Here is a 15,388-nt window from a genome sequence, read left to right on the forward strand (position 1 = left end):
CTTCTCATGGTCCCCCCCCCCCCCCCACCTGACTGAACGGTTGCTCCTCTCAAGCCTTCCTGTCAGTTCCTAACGTGTTTTAAGTGAACAATAGTTTTAATGAATCTTCCTTTTAATCTTTTAATCCTCCTGAAGATGTTCAACTGGTCCCAACTGGTGGGGTGCGACGTCGGAGAAACCAGCCCAGTTTCTCTTGAACCAGGTTAAAGTGGAATCAGAAACCAGTACGTGTGTGTGTGTGTGTGTGAGCTGGGGGCGGGGTCACCTGACTTCCTTCGTGCTGATTGGACAGTTTGAAAAGACACAACTTCTGATTGTTTTGAGCTCAACACAAAGACAAACGCAGCCACTGTAGGAAAATATTTCCACGTTTATGTAAATGAGACACGATTTTCACAGGTGTGTTGTTTTCATGAAGCCAGCGTGTAAACAAACAAAATCACAAAAAAAAGCCCATCACAACAAACCCGTTTATTCACGAGGTACAGGCGTGCCACACGCGTGTTCCTGACGCCTGTGGTTTCTGTGCTCACGTTTCAGCTTGACGGAGCTGGAAAACCAACGGACATAAATACTTTAGCGTGCCGAGGTCAGTGCACGTCCGGGTCCACCAGCAGCGCCCCCCACAGGTCATGTGATCAGCCACAGACTTCAGATGAGTTGATTCCAGGTGTCGGTGAGATCAAACTGGCGCTGAAGAAGCTTCGGGTCACGTTTGGAACCTGAAACCAGCCGTCAGCGTCTCACTGTTGACGTTCCCTCTGATGCACTTTTGTCTTCCGCTGTTCAGACTTGATGACACGAAGTTTGGTCTCAGGTAGCGTGTTAGCCTGCGAGCTAACTGGGCTAAGTCGGATCAAAATGTCAGCACAATGGTGACTGAGGCTCAGTGGTGTTGCCACTTCCTGTATCACCACCATCACACAGGTTAGTGATGGCACCAAGATACACACAAGTGGTTTTGGTCCCCAGATGTCGTTGTACAACTTTTTTTTTTTTAATTTAGAATTGACATAAATGTGAAAGCTGAATCTGAGAAACTCGCTCAGTTTTCAAACCTGGCCTGATGGTGTTTGAGGAGAAAGTGACGGCTGGAAAACTGATGTTGGGAGAATTAGCTTAGCTGCTAACAGGTTTTAGCTTACAATAAAAATCTGCCAAACGAAAACACAAAAACAAAGGAAACGCAAATACAAAATAGTTCAAAAATTAAAATGTTTTTATCAAACTGAGCAGGAAGATGTGACCTCTGATCTGTGTGTGTGTGGTGTGTGTGTGTGTGTGTGTGTGTGTGTGTTTCCTCCTCAGGTTTCAGTAGGGTAATGAGTGGCGGGAACACGGAGGAGCAGAAAGGAGGAAAAGTGTTAAAAGGGCAGCTGATGGGGGAGGGGATGATGGGAACACTGACGTAGCACAGCTGGATCCACCTGCCCGCTCCTCACAGCTGCACCGCTGGATGATGGGAAATCCAACAGCGAGACGGCTGGACGGCCTGAAAAAGCAGGTGAATCGAGATATTGGCACTGATTGATGGCTCAGCGAGGGGACTGTTACTGTCAGGCAGCGGCGGCGGCTATGTTAGCCTCGTTAGCGCTGATGCTAACCGAACGGTTGGTGTGTAAAGCTCACCAGAGACTCTTTAGTACGGCGACTCCACCCTGCAACACACAAACAGACCCCAGGTCAGATTCATTTGGCTCTGATGCTAGCACCAGTTAGCCGCTTTGTTTTGAACATTTTCTGGTGCATTCCTCTGATTTAATGGCTGATTTTATTTTTTTCTGCAACATGGGCTGCCGTAGAATATGTGTCTCGGGCTACGTTAGCGTGAACGTTGGCATGCAAAAAGTGCGACGCGTGTGGGATCCTCAAAGATTTTAGTTCAATGCGAAACCGTAAGACTTCTTTGCTGTGGCCAACTTTTACAAAGTTTAGGCCCAACCAGCTTCCTGTTCTGTTGCAACACACGAGCTTCCTGTGGTCGTCACCGCCGGTAGTGGGCGGAGTCTGTTGCCTTTTGTGCTGGTAAAGGAATGTTGTCGGACTGTTTTTGCAATACCAAGCCCCACACACACACACACACGCACACACACGCGCTGATGTGGAGGGGCGGAGCCAAGAAAGGTCATCTGATCATGCTGGATCATGAGTGAGTGGGCGGGGCTAGATTAATCACCATGAGTCACAGCTGCACACACCTGTCATTCATTGATTCCTGTGATCATGTGACCTCAGGCTGCACAAAAGAAGTAACAAAAAAAAAATCTGAGGAAACCTGTTCCTCCCTGCAGGTATGAGTTGATCCCCCCCAACACACACACACACACAACACACACACACTCATTCAAGACAAATAGTCACTTGATGCGACTGGGCTGATTAGGTTTCAGGCTCCGCCTCCACGGGCCTCAGGATGATGGACATGTCAACAGGTGAGATGGATCCGGAGAGAGGGCGTGAGTGTGTGTGTGCGTGAGGCCGTGTGAGAGAGTGTGTGTGTGAGAGAGAGAGAGAGGCTGTGTGTGGTACGTGTTGTAAATCGTTGAGGCAGGAACGGAATGAAAAGAATTTTATAGGTCATAAAGAGGCAGAGAAAAAAACGAACCACTGATATGAGCCAGACTAAACACACACACACACACACACACACACACACACACACACGCACGCACGTACACTCAGACACTCGTGAAGATAACTGCATATGAGGTCAGAGATCAGAGAAAAGGAAGTGACTGAGGGATTATGTTTGGCCGACACACCTGAGCAGCAGCGTTAGCCGAACGCTAGCTGTGTAACCATGACAACAGGCAGCAACATCACCGTCCTCCGACTGTCATGACTGAGCCTCTCTCTCTCTCTTCAGCAATCAACCAATCACAGCTCTGCGACTCACAAGCCCCGCCCTCCCCCGTACTCACGGTACTTTCTGTCTGCAGTACAAGAACAAGCAATGGCGGCGCCGACTGCGACCAGAACAGCGATGACGATCCCAGCGATGGCGCCGTCCGAGAGGCCGCCCAGAGACCCCTCCTCTGGAACACCAGAACACGGGGAGGTGAACGACAGCGTCCTAGCCGTGGCTAACGGTGATGCCACTGTGGGCGGTCCTTACCTTTGACGGACAGGCTGTGCGTGACCTGGCCCGTCCTGCCCGTGACGGCGTTGTGCGCCTCGCAGGTGTACGTCCCCGTGTTTTTGTAGACCGCCTTGTCGATGACGTATGTGGCTGTTGTGACGTCGGTCACGGTTCCGTTGAACCTCCAGGTGAAGTTGGCAGGTGGCATTGAGGGGGCGGAGCATGTGAGCGTCACTTTGTCGTTGATCTCTACGGCTTTCTCGCCGCTCACCTTCGGTTCTTCGGGACCGTCTGGGGAGAAACGAGACAGGCGATCAGACCATCCTGGTTCTCGGCCCACTTCAGGGCAAACCCCGCCCCTCTGGCAGCTAATCTCCGCCCACTTCTTCTTCTTTGGCACAAACACTCACAGTTGACCACCATCTTGTAGGAGGCCATCTCGTTGCTGACCGGGTTGCTCAGCTGACACGTGTACTCGCCGTTGTCCTCTTTCTGCACCGGCTCAATCATGACGGACCTCATGTCTTTGGCGAAGACCACGCGGCCGCCAGTGGTCAGAGCCTGGCCGTCTTTCTTCCAGGTCACGGTCAGGACCTCGCCGGCGTCCGCCTCGCAGCTGAGGTTGGCGCTGCTGTTGCCGGCGAGGAGGACGGCGGTCGGTCCGCTGACGTTCACACCTGTGATGGCGCCTGAAACCATCGACGGGACGGAGACGTCACCAGATCGTTCATTTCCCATCAGGCACCTGCCCTAAAACGACCCCACCGGGACCGAGGGCTGGAGGACCCGTCTGTGGGCGGACACTCACCCATCACAGCGAAGCTGACGGCGGCGGAGGTGACGGCGCGCTTGGTTTTGTCGTTGCTGGCGACGCACGAGAACTGTCCGGCTTCAGCCCCAAACCCGAGTTCCTGGATCTTCATCAGCGTCAGCGTGGGACCAGAGTTCTTCATCAGCTGCTGGTTGTGGAACCACTGGAAGGTGGCGGCCGGGCTGGACTCCGCCGAACACGACAGGTTGAAGTCAGAACCGGCTTTGATGAACTGGGGAGGAGTGGGCGGAGCTATGGCGACCATCTCGGGTCCATCTGCAGAGGGCGAATAAAGACACTTCCTGGTTAGCGTTGATCATTTAAAAGCCCCCCCCCCCCCCCCCCCCCCACACACACACACACTTACAGTAGACGGTGAGGTTGAAGGGGGCGGAGCTATCCGACTCCAGTTTGTTGGCAGCCTCACAGCTGATTGGGCCCTGCAGATCCCACCTGAGGACACCTGTGATGGTGATGACACTGGACAGTTCCTCCTGCCCAGAAGAAGATGTTTAACGTTTAAACAGGCTCGTCTGCTGAAACAGACTTTTATTCACCACAATAATCACCATTATCATGTTTATTTCCACAAACTTCAGACTGAAATGTGAGCGATCTAAGAGGACCTTTGTCAATAATAAACAGTCACCTGTTTACTGACTCCACCCCTTTTGCCTAAATCTTAGTAAACAGTAAAGTGACCCAGGAACCATCTGAGTCCTGATGGATAATGTATTCCCATGATCTCTCCTCGACCTGTCCTCTCTACGACCCTGGTCCTGCTCAAGGTTTCTTCCTGTTAAAGGGGAGTTTTTCCTGCCACTATTGGGGGTCAGGCCCTGGAGCAGGCGCTGGTTTGGTGGGCGGGGCTTAGTCACAGAAACTACAGCTGTTGTGGGGACCGACCTCTTTCAGTGTTATCCTTTTACCATCGGGGATGAGCGGCTTGGTTCTGTTGGTCCAGGTGAACTTGAGGAAGGAGCCTTTGGCGGAGCAGCTTAGAACCACGGTGCTGTTGTGTTCCATGGCCTCGGCCAGGTTGGACTTGATGGTCACATCAGAAACAGGTTCTGGAACCAGGAAGAGGAGAGCTTTACTTCCCGTTTCACAGTAAAAAGAGACGGAAGCGAGTCTTCCAGCGGTTCTGAAGTAAACCTACAAACAAACAAACAGCTGCTACTGTTGGGCAACTTCAAGATGTGGGCGGAGCCTGGAGCAGCCCGCCGGCGCCTCGTAAACCGCGCTCCAAAAACCAACAGTCACCAATGCTGAATGAAGCTGGCACAGAACCGGCAGACCTGCTGGACCGGTTCTCCGCCTTCCGCTCAGACCACGCAGAGATGGAAGGTTTGTGTTTTGGACCCATCAGAACTCAATGGATGAGCTGATCCAACCATCATGATGGGATGGCTGGCGCCGGACCAGCCCCACAGATAGGACTACAAACACGTGCGAGCTAATTGGACATGTCCCACGAAATGACTGAAACACCTTAACGGCTTAAGGGACACGCCCACAGTGACACACCTGAGTCAACCTGCTGTCAAGCGAGTACAGTAAGTAGAGCCACGCCCAGACGAAGCGGAAGATTACGCGGTTTTCTTCGGTGTTGCGCTAAAACGGTTCCCAACAGACAACTTCCTAAAAAAAAACACAACCCAGGCAGTGAAACGTCGGAAGAGCCCCCACACAACTGCTACGTTACGTGGTTGCTACGCAACGCTTGTGGCGGAAGGATACCAGAGACGGGCGGTCTCAAAGGTGTGTCAGGTTTAGCTCCTTCGATCGCGACAATAAAAAACTCAATAAAAAAGATACAACACAAAAGTCCAGAGCGCGACGATTGAAAGCTTCTAAAAATTCACAGATGGGTAAAAAAAAACTAAAAAGTAACAAAGCACTGACTGTTGCGCGATGAAAAGCTCGATGTTTGAGAGGTGAAAGGTAGACCAGGGCTCCCAGGCTGGGTCCCGGGACCGACCGGAAGGACTCACCCAGCACCCGCAGCTTGATTTCGGCGGTTTTCGTCCCTCCATCTTTAGAGATGATGGAGATGCCGTAGTCGCCGCTGTCCTTGCCCTTGGCCGCCGCCAGGAACAGGCTGCCGGTGTCGGGGTCCACGGACACCCGGCCCTCGTACGGAGCGTTTACCTTCAGTCCGGTCTCAGACAGCGTGACGACGTGCACCTGATCGGCCCCGTCGTTATAGGTCCAAACTATAAACATGTATTCAGGCTTAACGAGAAGCGTCCGCAGAGTCACGTTTTTGCCCAGAACCACGTCCACTGGACCCTCCGGCAGGATTTCCTGAGCCGCATAGAATCCTGGGGGACAAAGTGAGAGGTCAGGTCACCTGGACACAAGTACCCGAACACGGTGCGGCTCCGGGACCGGACGGGTCCGCGGCTGCTCCATCAAATAATCTGTCAAAGTTTGGACGGGAAACGGAGCTTACCGAGAAAAGAGAGAAGAACCAGCAGAGAGTGGGACAGATCCATTACGGACGATCCAGCGTTCCCAGCAGAGACGGAGAGCAAAGTGGCAGCTGTACCTGCAGCTCGCGGGGACACACCCTGGTGAACACACGCGCGTGCACACGCACCTCAGGACTCCAGACTGTGCCTGTCTGGAAGATTGGACAAGATCCTCACCTGTCGGGAAGTTCAAACCTTTCGATTCGATCGACGGTGAAAACGCGTCGCGACTTTCTGATCTACAGGTGAAACTCCGAAATATGGTGCGCGCGGACAACTTTCTGCTTCAGACGCTCATTTATTCCAGCACCGCCGCCCCCTGGTGGACGAGGAGGGTCGCTGCAGCAACGGGCCAAACCTGCAAAAGGGCTTCAGGTTGTTTTAAAAGTGGGAAAACAGCCCAATTAACCAATTAGCAAATGCAGTTGACATATGAAGCACTTCCTAATGACACATTCCATTCAAGGCATTAACAGATTTAATTCAAAAGAACTTAATTTCTCTGCATTTCTCCACCAATGCTGCGTTTTCTCAGCTTTCCCAGTTTTTATTTGGTACCCACAGATTAAAACAACTGGATCAATTTTCTCTGCACAATCTTCCGGTTTTAGCTGTTGGTGAGGACTGATGCATCTCACTGGCTTCCTGCTTGGTTTCCAGCTCCTGAGGTCCCTCTTTATTAATGAGAAGCTGTGGTGGATCCTTCTGGGCCGGGCAACCATCTGAGGGTTAGGGTTAGGATGAGGACACATCGGTATAATGTTTGCACAAGAGGGCGGGTCAGGAAATGTAAAGGCAAGTTCATCAGGGGAAACTTCAGAACAAACCATTTCGATCATTTCAGTCACAGTTTGCATCATCACACACACACTCACACAAGTGTTTGAGTTGTCATACAGATGCAGACCGAATGTCACACAATCAGACAGGAAGAACAAAATTCAACTACAATCCAAGGGAAGGTGGAATAAACTGGATAAAGAATAGCAACAAGAGCTTTTATACACAGTAAGAGGAGGGAAACAAGATTCCTCAGATGTACTAATGAGAACATGGTCACCAGGAGCCAGAAGAACCTTTAGCGTGGAGTTAAAGATGAAGTTGGGAGGATTTCCTGATCAGCCGCGTGACGTCAGCAGAGTGAAACTAGACGGAAGGGGGCGTGTCGCCGCGTGACGTCAGCTGCCGCATAACGGAAGAAGAAAAACCTCAATTTGTTCCAACACGAAATTCCTGAAGGCAAAATTCATCCCGCAACTTTCCCCACCGACAGTCAGCCAAAGGTACAAATGAAGCCGCATTAGTCTTCTCTCGGACCTTTAAAAAAAATAATTCCCATGAGCTGCCGCTGGTGCTGCAATGCTAACGATAGCTTAGCCCGGGCTACACCACAGCATCAGCATACAGCCTTTTAAAGGTGTCTCCGAAAGAAGATTGAAAACCACAGAAATGTCTAAAATCCAAAGTATGAGGGACTTTGTCAACCAGCGACTAACGGCAGCGGCCGAAGAAATATTTGGGATGTTTGAAAGAACGATACGTGAATATGAGGACGAACTTCGTCGACAAAGAGAACTTCTGGACGCTGTCCTCAAGCCTCAGGTCCGGGGAGACAGAACAGGTCTGTCCACAATATCTCTACTATTAATAAATGTTCTAATCTTAAAAAGGACGTTTGTGGTTCTCGCCAACTCTCGCGAGACTAAAGGCGAGCAGCTACACAAACCGGTTCCAAACTGAAGATTTAGGCAAAACCCGTTAAGACAAGAGTATTGAGGACAGAACACACAGAAATAAGGTTGTTTGTGGACCTTTATTCATTCACCACCACCCCTCCTTGTTACCAGTTCCTTCCGAAACGTGTAGATAATGAACAAAAACACACACACAAACATCAAGCCATAAAACAAGTGAGCCAATTGTGGTGTTCAGATGGGCCATAAACAGCTCAGGATCCGCTCAGGATCCGGTCAGGATCACGCTGTACTCCAGATTAATGTCTGTATGACATGATGCTCTCCGGTGGACTGGCCTACTGGTCTGATCATCAGGCCTGAGGACCCAATAGTCATCATCACCCGTGAGATGAAGGGGGGCAATGCTCCTGCTGTGCTGGTTCCAATCATTTTCTCCTTTTCCCAGGGGTGGATGAGCCGACGGTGGGGACAGAAGTGCGCCCAGAGCAGCAGGACCTGAGCACCACTCGGGGGCGTGGAGAACATCTGGCGCTTCCACACATCAAAGAGGAACAGGATGACCTCCTAACAAAGGGGGACGAAGACACGATCGGGTTTACGTTCTGCTCTGTCCCGGTGAGGGACGACGAGGAGGACGGAGACAAACCTCAACCCACGCAGCTCCAGCAGACGGACCACGACAGAGACCGGAAGCGTCTAAACACAGAACCTGGCAGAGAGGACTGTGGACCCGGTCCAGCCGCTCGCCCCTCTGGACCCGCTGGCTGTTACGTCTGGGAGGTGCAGAACACAGAACCTGTGCAGAAGGACGAAGAACCCGTCAGCGATGAGGACTGCAGCGTAGGACGGGCGGCCTACATCTCCTCTCAATGTCCCACTGGTTCCGTGCAGATTTGCAGCGGACCCCAAACGGCGGTGAAACCGTTCAGTTGCTCCGTCTGTGGGAACCGATTCACCCAGTACAAGTATTTAAAGAACCACATGAGACTCCACACGGACGGGAAGAGCTTGAGCTGCTCGGTGTGCAAGAAAACCTTCCTGTGGAAGACGGTTCTGGACGCGCACATGAGGATCCACACGGGAGAGAAGCCCTACAGCTGCTCCGTGTGCGGCGCCAGGTTCACCCACGGCTCCAACCTGGCCTCGCACCTGAAGACCCATTCGGGGGTCAAACCCTACACCTGCGGCGTCTGCAAGATGAGCTTCAGCCGGCGGCACCACCTGTCCCGGCACGCGAAGATCCACACCGGAGAGAAACCCTTCAGCTGTTACTTCTGTGGGAAAACCTTCAGGGAGCGGGCTTACCTGACCCGACACGTCAGCGGTCACACGGCAGAAGGCGTGTGAGGCACACGGTGACCTTCTGGACCCATTCTGGACCCTTCTGGACCCATTCTGGACCCTTCTGGACCCATTTACAGGCCCGGAATCATCTAGAGTCCCTTCAGATGAGCGTTGTTGAGGAGACGCATGCTTTATTTTGACTTTCTACATCAATAACATCGTCACGTTTCCACCCAGCATCACCAAAGGCCGTATTATGGGATGGACGCCGAATCCAAGAGGGCTGGCTTAAGACTGGAGGTCAGATTTAGACCAAGAAGCAGCACTTTGTCCACCTGCGTAGTTAAACCTCGTCTGTAATCGTATTTATTGCTGTAAGCTGAATGTTCCACAGCCGCACGGAACTAAAACCGCTCCAGCTTTATCCACAATCGTGGTTTTTGGGCAGAGGAATGAAAATAAAAGCATGTAAACCCCAAGTGTGGTCACTTCATATGGGCTGTAACATACACTAAAGGTATTGTGGAACGTGCCTGAAGGTTATTGTAGTTCAACAGCCTGTAGCTAGACTGTAGAGAGAAAGGGAAGTGTTTTAACTCACAATAACCTGTTTATTTACAGAATATACGATGAGCTGCACAGGTGAGGGCTGCCCTGGGCATCACCCCCAGGTAAACTGGGTGCAGGTGGAGGCGCCGCCAGCAGGGGGCGCGCCCGCACAGCAGCAGCTTTACCACAAATGAAAGAAGTCGGCGTGCATCAAGAGTAGCAGTGATGCGGCTAAATCTTCATAGCTGAAGACACATTTACATGATAAGTCGTTTACACACTCCCAAACAAGTGTTCACGAACAGATGAGACGGGTGTGATTGTGACGTCTAAAACATTGGCTGCAAACATCAGTGTCGGAGTCTGTTGAAGCTTAATAGAACAGCGCCGGAAAAGACTTCAGAAATAAACACCATTGAAGATTTTTCAGGCTATTTCAGCTTCTTCTGAGCAACATTCTGTAGCCAAGAGACTCCACGGAGTTCCTCCGTCTGGATCCGACTGCTGGCTGGAGCAGCCATGGATGTGGACCAAACCTCAAATAAACCTGATTTAACTCTTCTGCCAGGGTGGACTCAGCTTGCTCAATAATAATAATAACAATAATCATAATGTCCTGCATTTTAGCCATTCTTAATCTCCCCTTTCGCCACTTTATTGGCTTCTTTTTTATGAGCCAAGCCTCCCTCTTGATAAGCTGCCTTTTTCCCCCCAGAATTCTTGACGCATTTACTGACCTGAGGTTTATTATGGGGTTTGTTTGACCTTCTGGGGCTAATCATCTGTCCACAGTAATACAGCTCATCTTAGTGTGGGTCAGCTCATCTAAATCAGTCCAGGAGTCCCAGTTTGTTTGATACAGCTGTTCAGTTCACCAGTAGCAACCTCTGGTCTCCATCTACCTGATCAGTGGCCCCAGTATTTCCTCTGAGGTCAGAGTGATGAAGAGACTCGGACCTGACGGGTGGGGGAACCAGGGTGTCTCAGAAGGAACCGCGGTGGGCCGACCACACGCTGGTCATGTGGAACGACCCGAGAGGGGGTCCAGACCGGAGAGAGTGTCCTTGTCCTGCTGAGCACATTCAAAAGAGTGACCAAAGAGTGAGTCTGTCTGCCCGCCCCTCACATGATCAAAGCACTTGACATCAAATCCAGAGTGCTTGGATGTTTTCGAAGAGCAAAGCTGTGCAGCGTCCATGTTGGCCACATCTGCAGCACCGACTTTAAAAGCGCCTCAAACAGTTTCAGAACATCTGAGACCAGCAAAAATGCAGACGGAGAAGGTTTTGGACTACATTGTGGTGGAAAACGAAGCCCATTATCAAACATACGACAACATGAAAGAGCTGCTGAAGAGCTACGAGCTCCCCGTGGCCATGCTGAAGGACACAGACAAGGTGAAGCTCTCCTTCGATAAACTCTGCTCGAATTACAACGTCCCGCCTCAGCAGAGCTTTGCAGTGTTCTTTCAGGGTCAACGTCAGAAGCTCTTGGAGGAGCTCACAGAGAATAATCACGACATGAGCAAGTTCAATGAAAGCCTGTCACATGACCTGCTGGCGTTCGTAAAAGCCTACAACAGCTCTGTGAGGGACATGCTCAGTAACGACAGCCAGCTTCTAACCTGTGTGAACAGCATGAAGAACACTATGAATCATCTCCTTCAAGAGAAACGGGACTTGGAAATGAAGAAGGAGACTCTGGAGGAGGATATTGCCATCATGAGCATGAAAAGCCACAAGGCTGAGATCAGGGAAGAATGTGCTCAGCAGGACAAGGACGCTCTGCAGGTCAAACTCCAGTCTGCTCACGAGCTGATTGGGGAACTGAGAGAAAGAAACTCCTACCTGGAGAAAAAACTGAAGAAGAAATCTCTGCTGAAAAGGGTCGCCGTGTACACCTTTAAAGAAAAGAACAAACTTTCAAAGGACACAGAAACGTTTCAAATTGAAGGGAAGTCCGTTTTTCCTTCTACAAACAGCAGCAGTCTGGAATCTAGTTCACCTTCCATGAACCAGAGCAGCAACCAGGGAGCTCCATGGGCTCAGGACATGCAGAGACATCGTGAAGACATGGAGGTGATTAACAAGACAGAGAGCAGTGATGGAGACATGGGCAACAGTGGTGGAGACAGGGGCAACAGTGATGGAGACATGGGCAACAGTGATGAAGACATTGGAAACAGTGATGAAGACATGGGCAACAGTGATGGAGACACGGGCAACAGTGATGGAGACACGGGCAACAGTGATGGAGACACGGGCAACAGTGATGGAGACATGGAGAGCAGTGATGGAGACATGGAGAGCAGTGATGGAGAACCACCGAAACCTTCTCAGGTAAAAGATGAACCTGTTAATCAGCCTTCAGTGTTGCAAAATTGTCATAAACGCATAAAACTGAAGATGGGAAAAAAGGTCGGCCAAGAGGCCAAAGACAAAAAAAAGATGAAATTTCAGAGCTGCATCCTCAAAAGCAGAAACTCATCAGTTGACGGTTAGCTCCAAAACCTCACAGCCATTTCTGTCATAATGTGAATATGCGTCACCGTCCAGATGCCAGACTGACAGATTTGTATTTTTACATCCTGTTTTCTACTAGTCCTCAATAAATCAATAATCTGACATCCCGCCTCCATCTCATTATGAACATAAACATCACATAATATCTGAGCAGGGATTCATTTGCATATAAACAAAAGTAGCTGCTGTCTGTGCTGCATCTTAAATCTGGCCTAATCCCACTCTGGCTCCGCCCCCTTAGCGGTGGCGTCCCTCAGGACTCTGTGCACGGTCCTCTAACATTTCCACGCCCCTCTCAGAAGCTGCCGGGAACCTTCTTATACACATGCCTATTTATAAATACATATATAGGTGTGTGTGTGTGTGTGTGGGGGGGGGGGTAGTCTACCTGTTCTTGCCTGCTGCCGTCCAGTTTCTTGGGGGCTTCATTTCGGGCTTCGAGGCTGGACATTTTTCTAGCAACTGATGATTCTCTCTAAAGACACCAGCTCAGCTGTGTTGAAGTGTCGCCGTATTTGTTTTTTCCACATCCTAAACTGAGAGAAATGTCTCTGAACCTTGAAGCTCACATGTTTGAAGCTGCTTTAACTTCTGTCCCCTGTTGCGCGCCGCCATTTTGAACAGCGCAAACTCTGTCGCAAGTCTCGCGATATTTACCCATGGTGGGTCCTCGTCCCTTTAAAAAAAAAAACTGACGGCGCATGCGCACAGAGCGTCGTTTTGTTACTGGCTGGTGAATGAGCCCACTCCATATTTCCCCGTTAACATGTCAAAAATCGAAATGCTCCGGCTGCTGATCAACCAGCGACTGACCGCAGCGGCCGAGGAGATCTTCCGCGTGTTTGGGAAAACTATCGCCCTGTACGAGGAGGAGATCTCCCGCTCCAGGCAGGAGATCGACCGCCAGCGCCGGCTGCTCGACCTGTCCAGGACTCCGCAGATCTGCATCCAGGCTGCTGCTGCAGGTGAGCAGAAGCCGAGAGAACCGCTGAGAGAGCGTCTCTCTCACGCACACACACACGCACACCAGAGATCTAAACAGGAAGCGAACACGTGGCGGATCACATGAACTTTTCATTTTTTAAGCTCTAGCAGAACCAGCCCGACACGATGCTTCTGTCCACAGCCTGTGTGGAAAAGAGACGCCACACCAACAGTTCCAGCCACTTTACCCAGTATAACCAGACCAGTCATCCCCTCTGTCCCAGTATAACCAGACCAGTCATCCCCTCTGTCCCAGTATAACCAGACCAGTCATCCCCTGTCCCAGTATAACCAGACCAGTCATCCCCTCTGTCCCAGTATAACCAGACCAGTCATCCCCTGTCCCAGTATAACCAGACCAGTCATCCCCTCTGGCCCAGTATAACCAGACCAGTCATCCCCTCTGTCCCAGTATAACCAGATTATAACTGTTTGTTCTGGTTTCTCTTGTCCAGCTCCAGGTGAGCACCAGGACTCCAGCTCCAGTTTGGATCAGGACATCAAAGAGGAGGAGGCGGAGCCTTCTGAGCAGGAGTCCACCTGGGAGGAGGGCTGGGCCACGCCCCCTCCGTGCATTACTGTAAAAACCACAGAAGAAGTCGACGACTCGGTGCCCGATCTGGAACTGGCAATCTTGGCCCAGCAGACCCAGTTGGACCTGGAAGAAAAATTGAGTGAGGATTTGGATCCGAGGCAGAGCGGCCCTGCTGGGGAACAGGTCCCACGCTGCCAGGTTCTGGACTCATACCGCTGCACCGTCTGTGGTCGGGTGCTTGCTCAGCGTGCTCAGTGGGCCAAACACATGCAGAGCCACCGGAAAGATGCCAAGAAGGTCGACAGATCGTACACGTGCGACGTGTGCGGGAAGAGACTGACGCGATTTGACGGTTACCGGAAACACCTGAGGGTCCACACGGGCGAAAAGCCTTACTCCTGCCACCAGTGTGGGCGCCGCTTCAGCGACAACTCCAACTTCAAGCGACACGTTCGGACGCACGTGGGACAGAAGCCCCAGCAGAGGTGATGCAGGTTGGACCGCCAGAACCAGGAAAATCCACATTTACCTTGATGTCAGGGGTGCTAATTAAAGTAGCACACCAGCTAACATGGTGTTAGCGTGTTCTCCAGGGGGGTCACCCTGAGCTGGCCTTTCAGAGACGTTAACCACATCTGGAAAAGCTGCACCTGTACCTGACAGACTCCGCCCCTTCTGAGCGTTCAGGAGTCTTGTTGTCATGGACTGATGCTCGTGTCTCTGTAAAAGAACCTTTTCTATTTATGTTGACTGACATTTAAGGTGAATTGTTTTTGTTGGAAATTGGATGAAGTTCCACTGCTGTCGCTTGGTAACGTGAACAACAGGAGGTGGCTTTAAATCAAGGGTTATACGCAACAGTGAAACAAAGTTAAATATTGGGTTTGCAGAGGTCAACAAAGGTCACGAGGCAGAACTCCAGGCTCAGTGTGTCTGAGATACATCAGCTTGGCTCCTCCCCTTCTCCTTCAACCATCTGTCCATCAGCAGGAGGCTCCACCCACATGAGCCTGGTCCTGCTCCAGGGTTCTTCCTGTTACAGGCAGGTTTCTGGCTCCTATCGCTGTTCTTGGTTCAGACTCTGGGTTCCTGTACGGATACAAAGCTGTTTAAATAAAGTTAAATTCAATGACCTGAGTCTTCTTCACTGTCTGAAATCACTTCCTGTTCCCTAAATAGTGCAATAATTGGTGCATGTAATGGTGGTTGTGGTTCTTCAGTCTGGGTCCGTCATTAGCTGCCTGGTGGGTCGAGGTTCTACTAGAGGTTCCTTCTCTGAGGATCTTCTGCCGGTTTCATGCTGTAGGTTACAGTTCCTCTGAGCTCCTGATGCCCCTGAAACACTCATCAACTGCAGCAGTGTTGGAGGACATCTCCTGGTTCGGGCACTAGGTGGCGCCACCCAGCAGCAGCCTGGAGAAAATCCTCAAAAATAAAAGTGTCAGGATTTAGG

The 15,388-nt window shown here is 51.1% G+C and overlaps 3 protein-coding genes across 3 annotated transcripts; 2 read left to right on the forward strand and 1 right to left on the reverse strand.

Moving 5' to 3' along the window:
- Nucleotides 1-350: 350 nt before the first annotated feature.
- On the reverse strand, nucleotides 351-6,847 carry LOC130518433 (carcinoembryonic antigen-related cell adhesion molecule 5-like). The gene is given in 11 exon segments (XM_057021033.1): nucleotides 351-1,492; nucleotides 1,630-1,658; nucleotides 2,922-2,952; nucleotides 2,955-3,035; nucleotides 3,116-3,370; nucleotides 3,490-3,768; nucleotides 3,888-4,166; nucleotides 4,258-4,384; nucleotides 4,797-4,960; nucleotides 5,885-6,214; nucleotides 6,346-6,847. Coding segments are annotated over 10 exon segments (1,608 nt in total). The 5' UTR covers nucleotides 6,389-6,847; the 3' UTR covers nucleotides 351-1,492; nucleotides 1,630-1,639.
- Nucleotides 6,848-6,992: 145 nt separating this feature from the next.
- Nucleotides 6,993-9,824, forward strand: LOC130518454 (zinc finger protein 184-like). Its single transcript, XM_057021080.1, has 2 exons — nucleotides 6,993-7,985; nucleotides 8,507-9,824. Exons 1-2 carry the CDS (start codon nucleotides 7,814-7,816, stop codon nucleotides 9,406-9,408), a joined length of 1,074 nt encoding a protein of 357 aa, XP_056877060.1. The 5' UTR covers nucleotides 6,993-7,813; the 3' UTR covers nucleotides 9,409-9,824.
- A 3,149-nt stretch (nucleotides 9,825-12,973) lies between these two features.
- On the forward strand, nucleotides 12,974-15,067 carry LOC130518461 (zinc finger and SCAN domain-containing protein 23-like). Its single transcript, XM_057021088.1, has 2 exons — nucleotides 12,974-13,381; nucleotides 13,856-15,067. The coding sequence occupies exons 1-2, from the start codon at nucleotides 13,183-13,185 to the stop codon at nucleotides 14,422-14,424; spliced, it is 768 nt and encodes a 255-aa protein (XP_056877068.1). The 5' UTR covers nucleotides 12,974-13,182; the 3' UTR covers nucleotides 14,425-15,067.
- The last annotated feature ends 321 nt before the right edge of the window (nucleotides 15,068-15,388 follow it).

Source organism: Takifugu flavidus, chromosome 21 (assembly GCF_003711565.1).
Source record: "Takifugu flavidus isolate HTHZ2018 chromosome 21, ASM371156v2, whole genome shotgun sequence".
Lineage (NCBI taxonomy): Eukaryota > Metazoa > Chordata > Actinopteri > Tetraodontiformes > Tetraodontidae > Takifugu > Takifugu flavidus.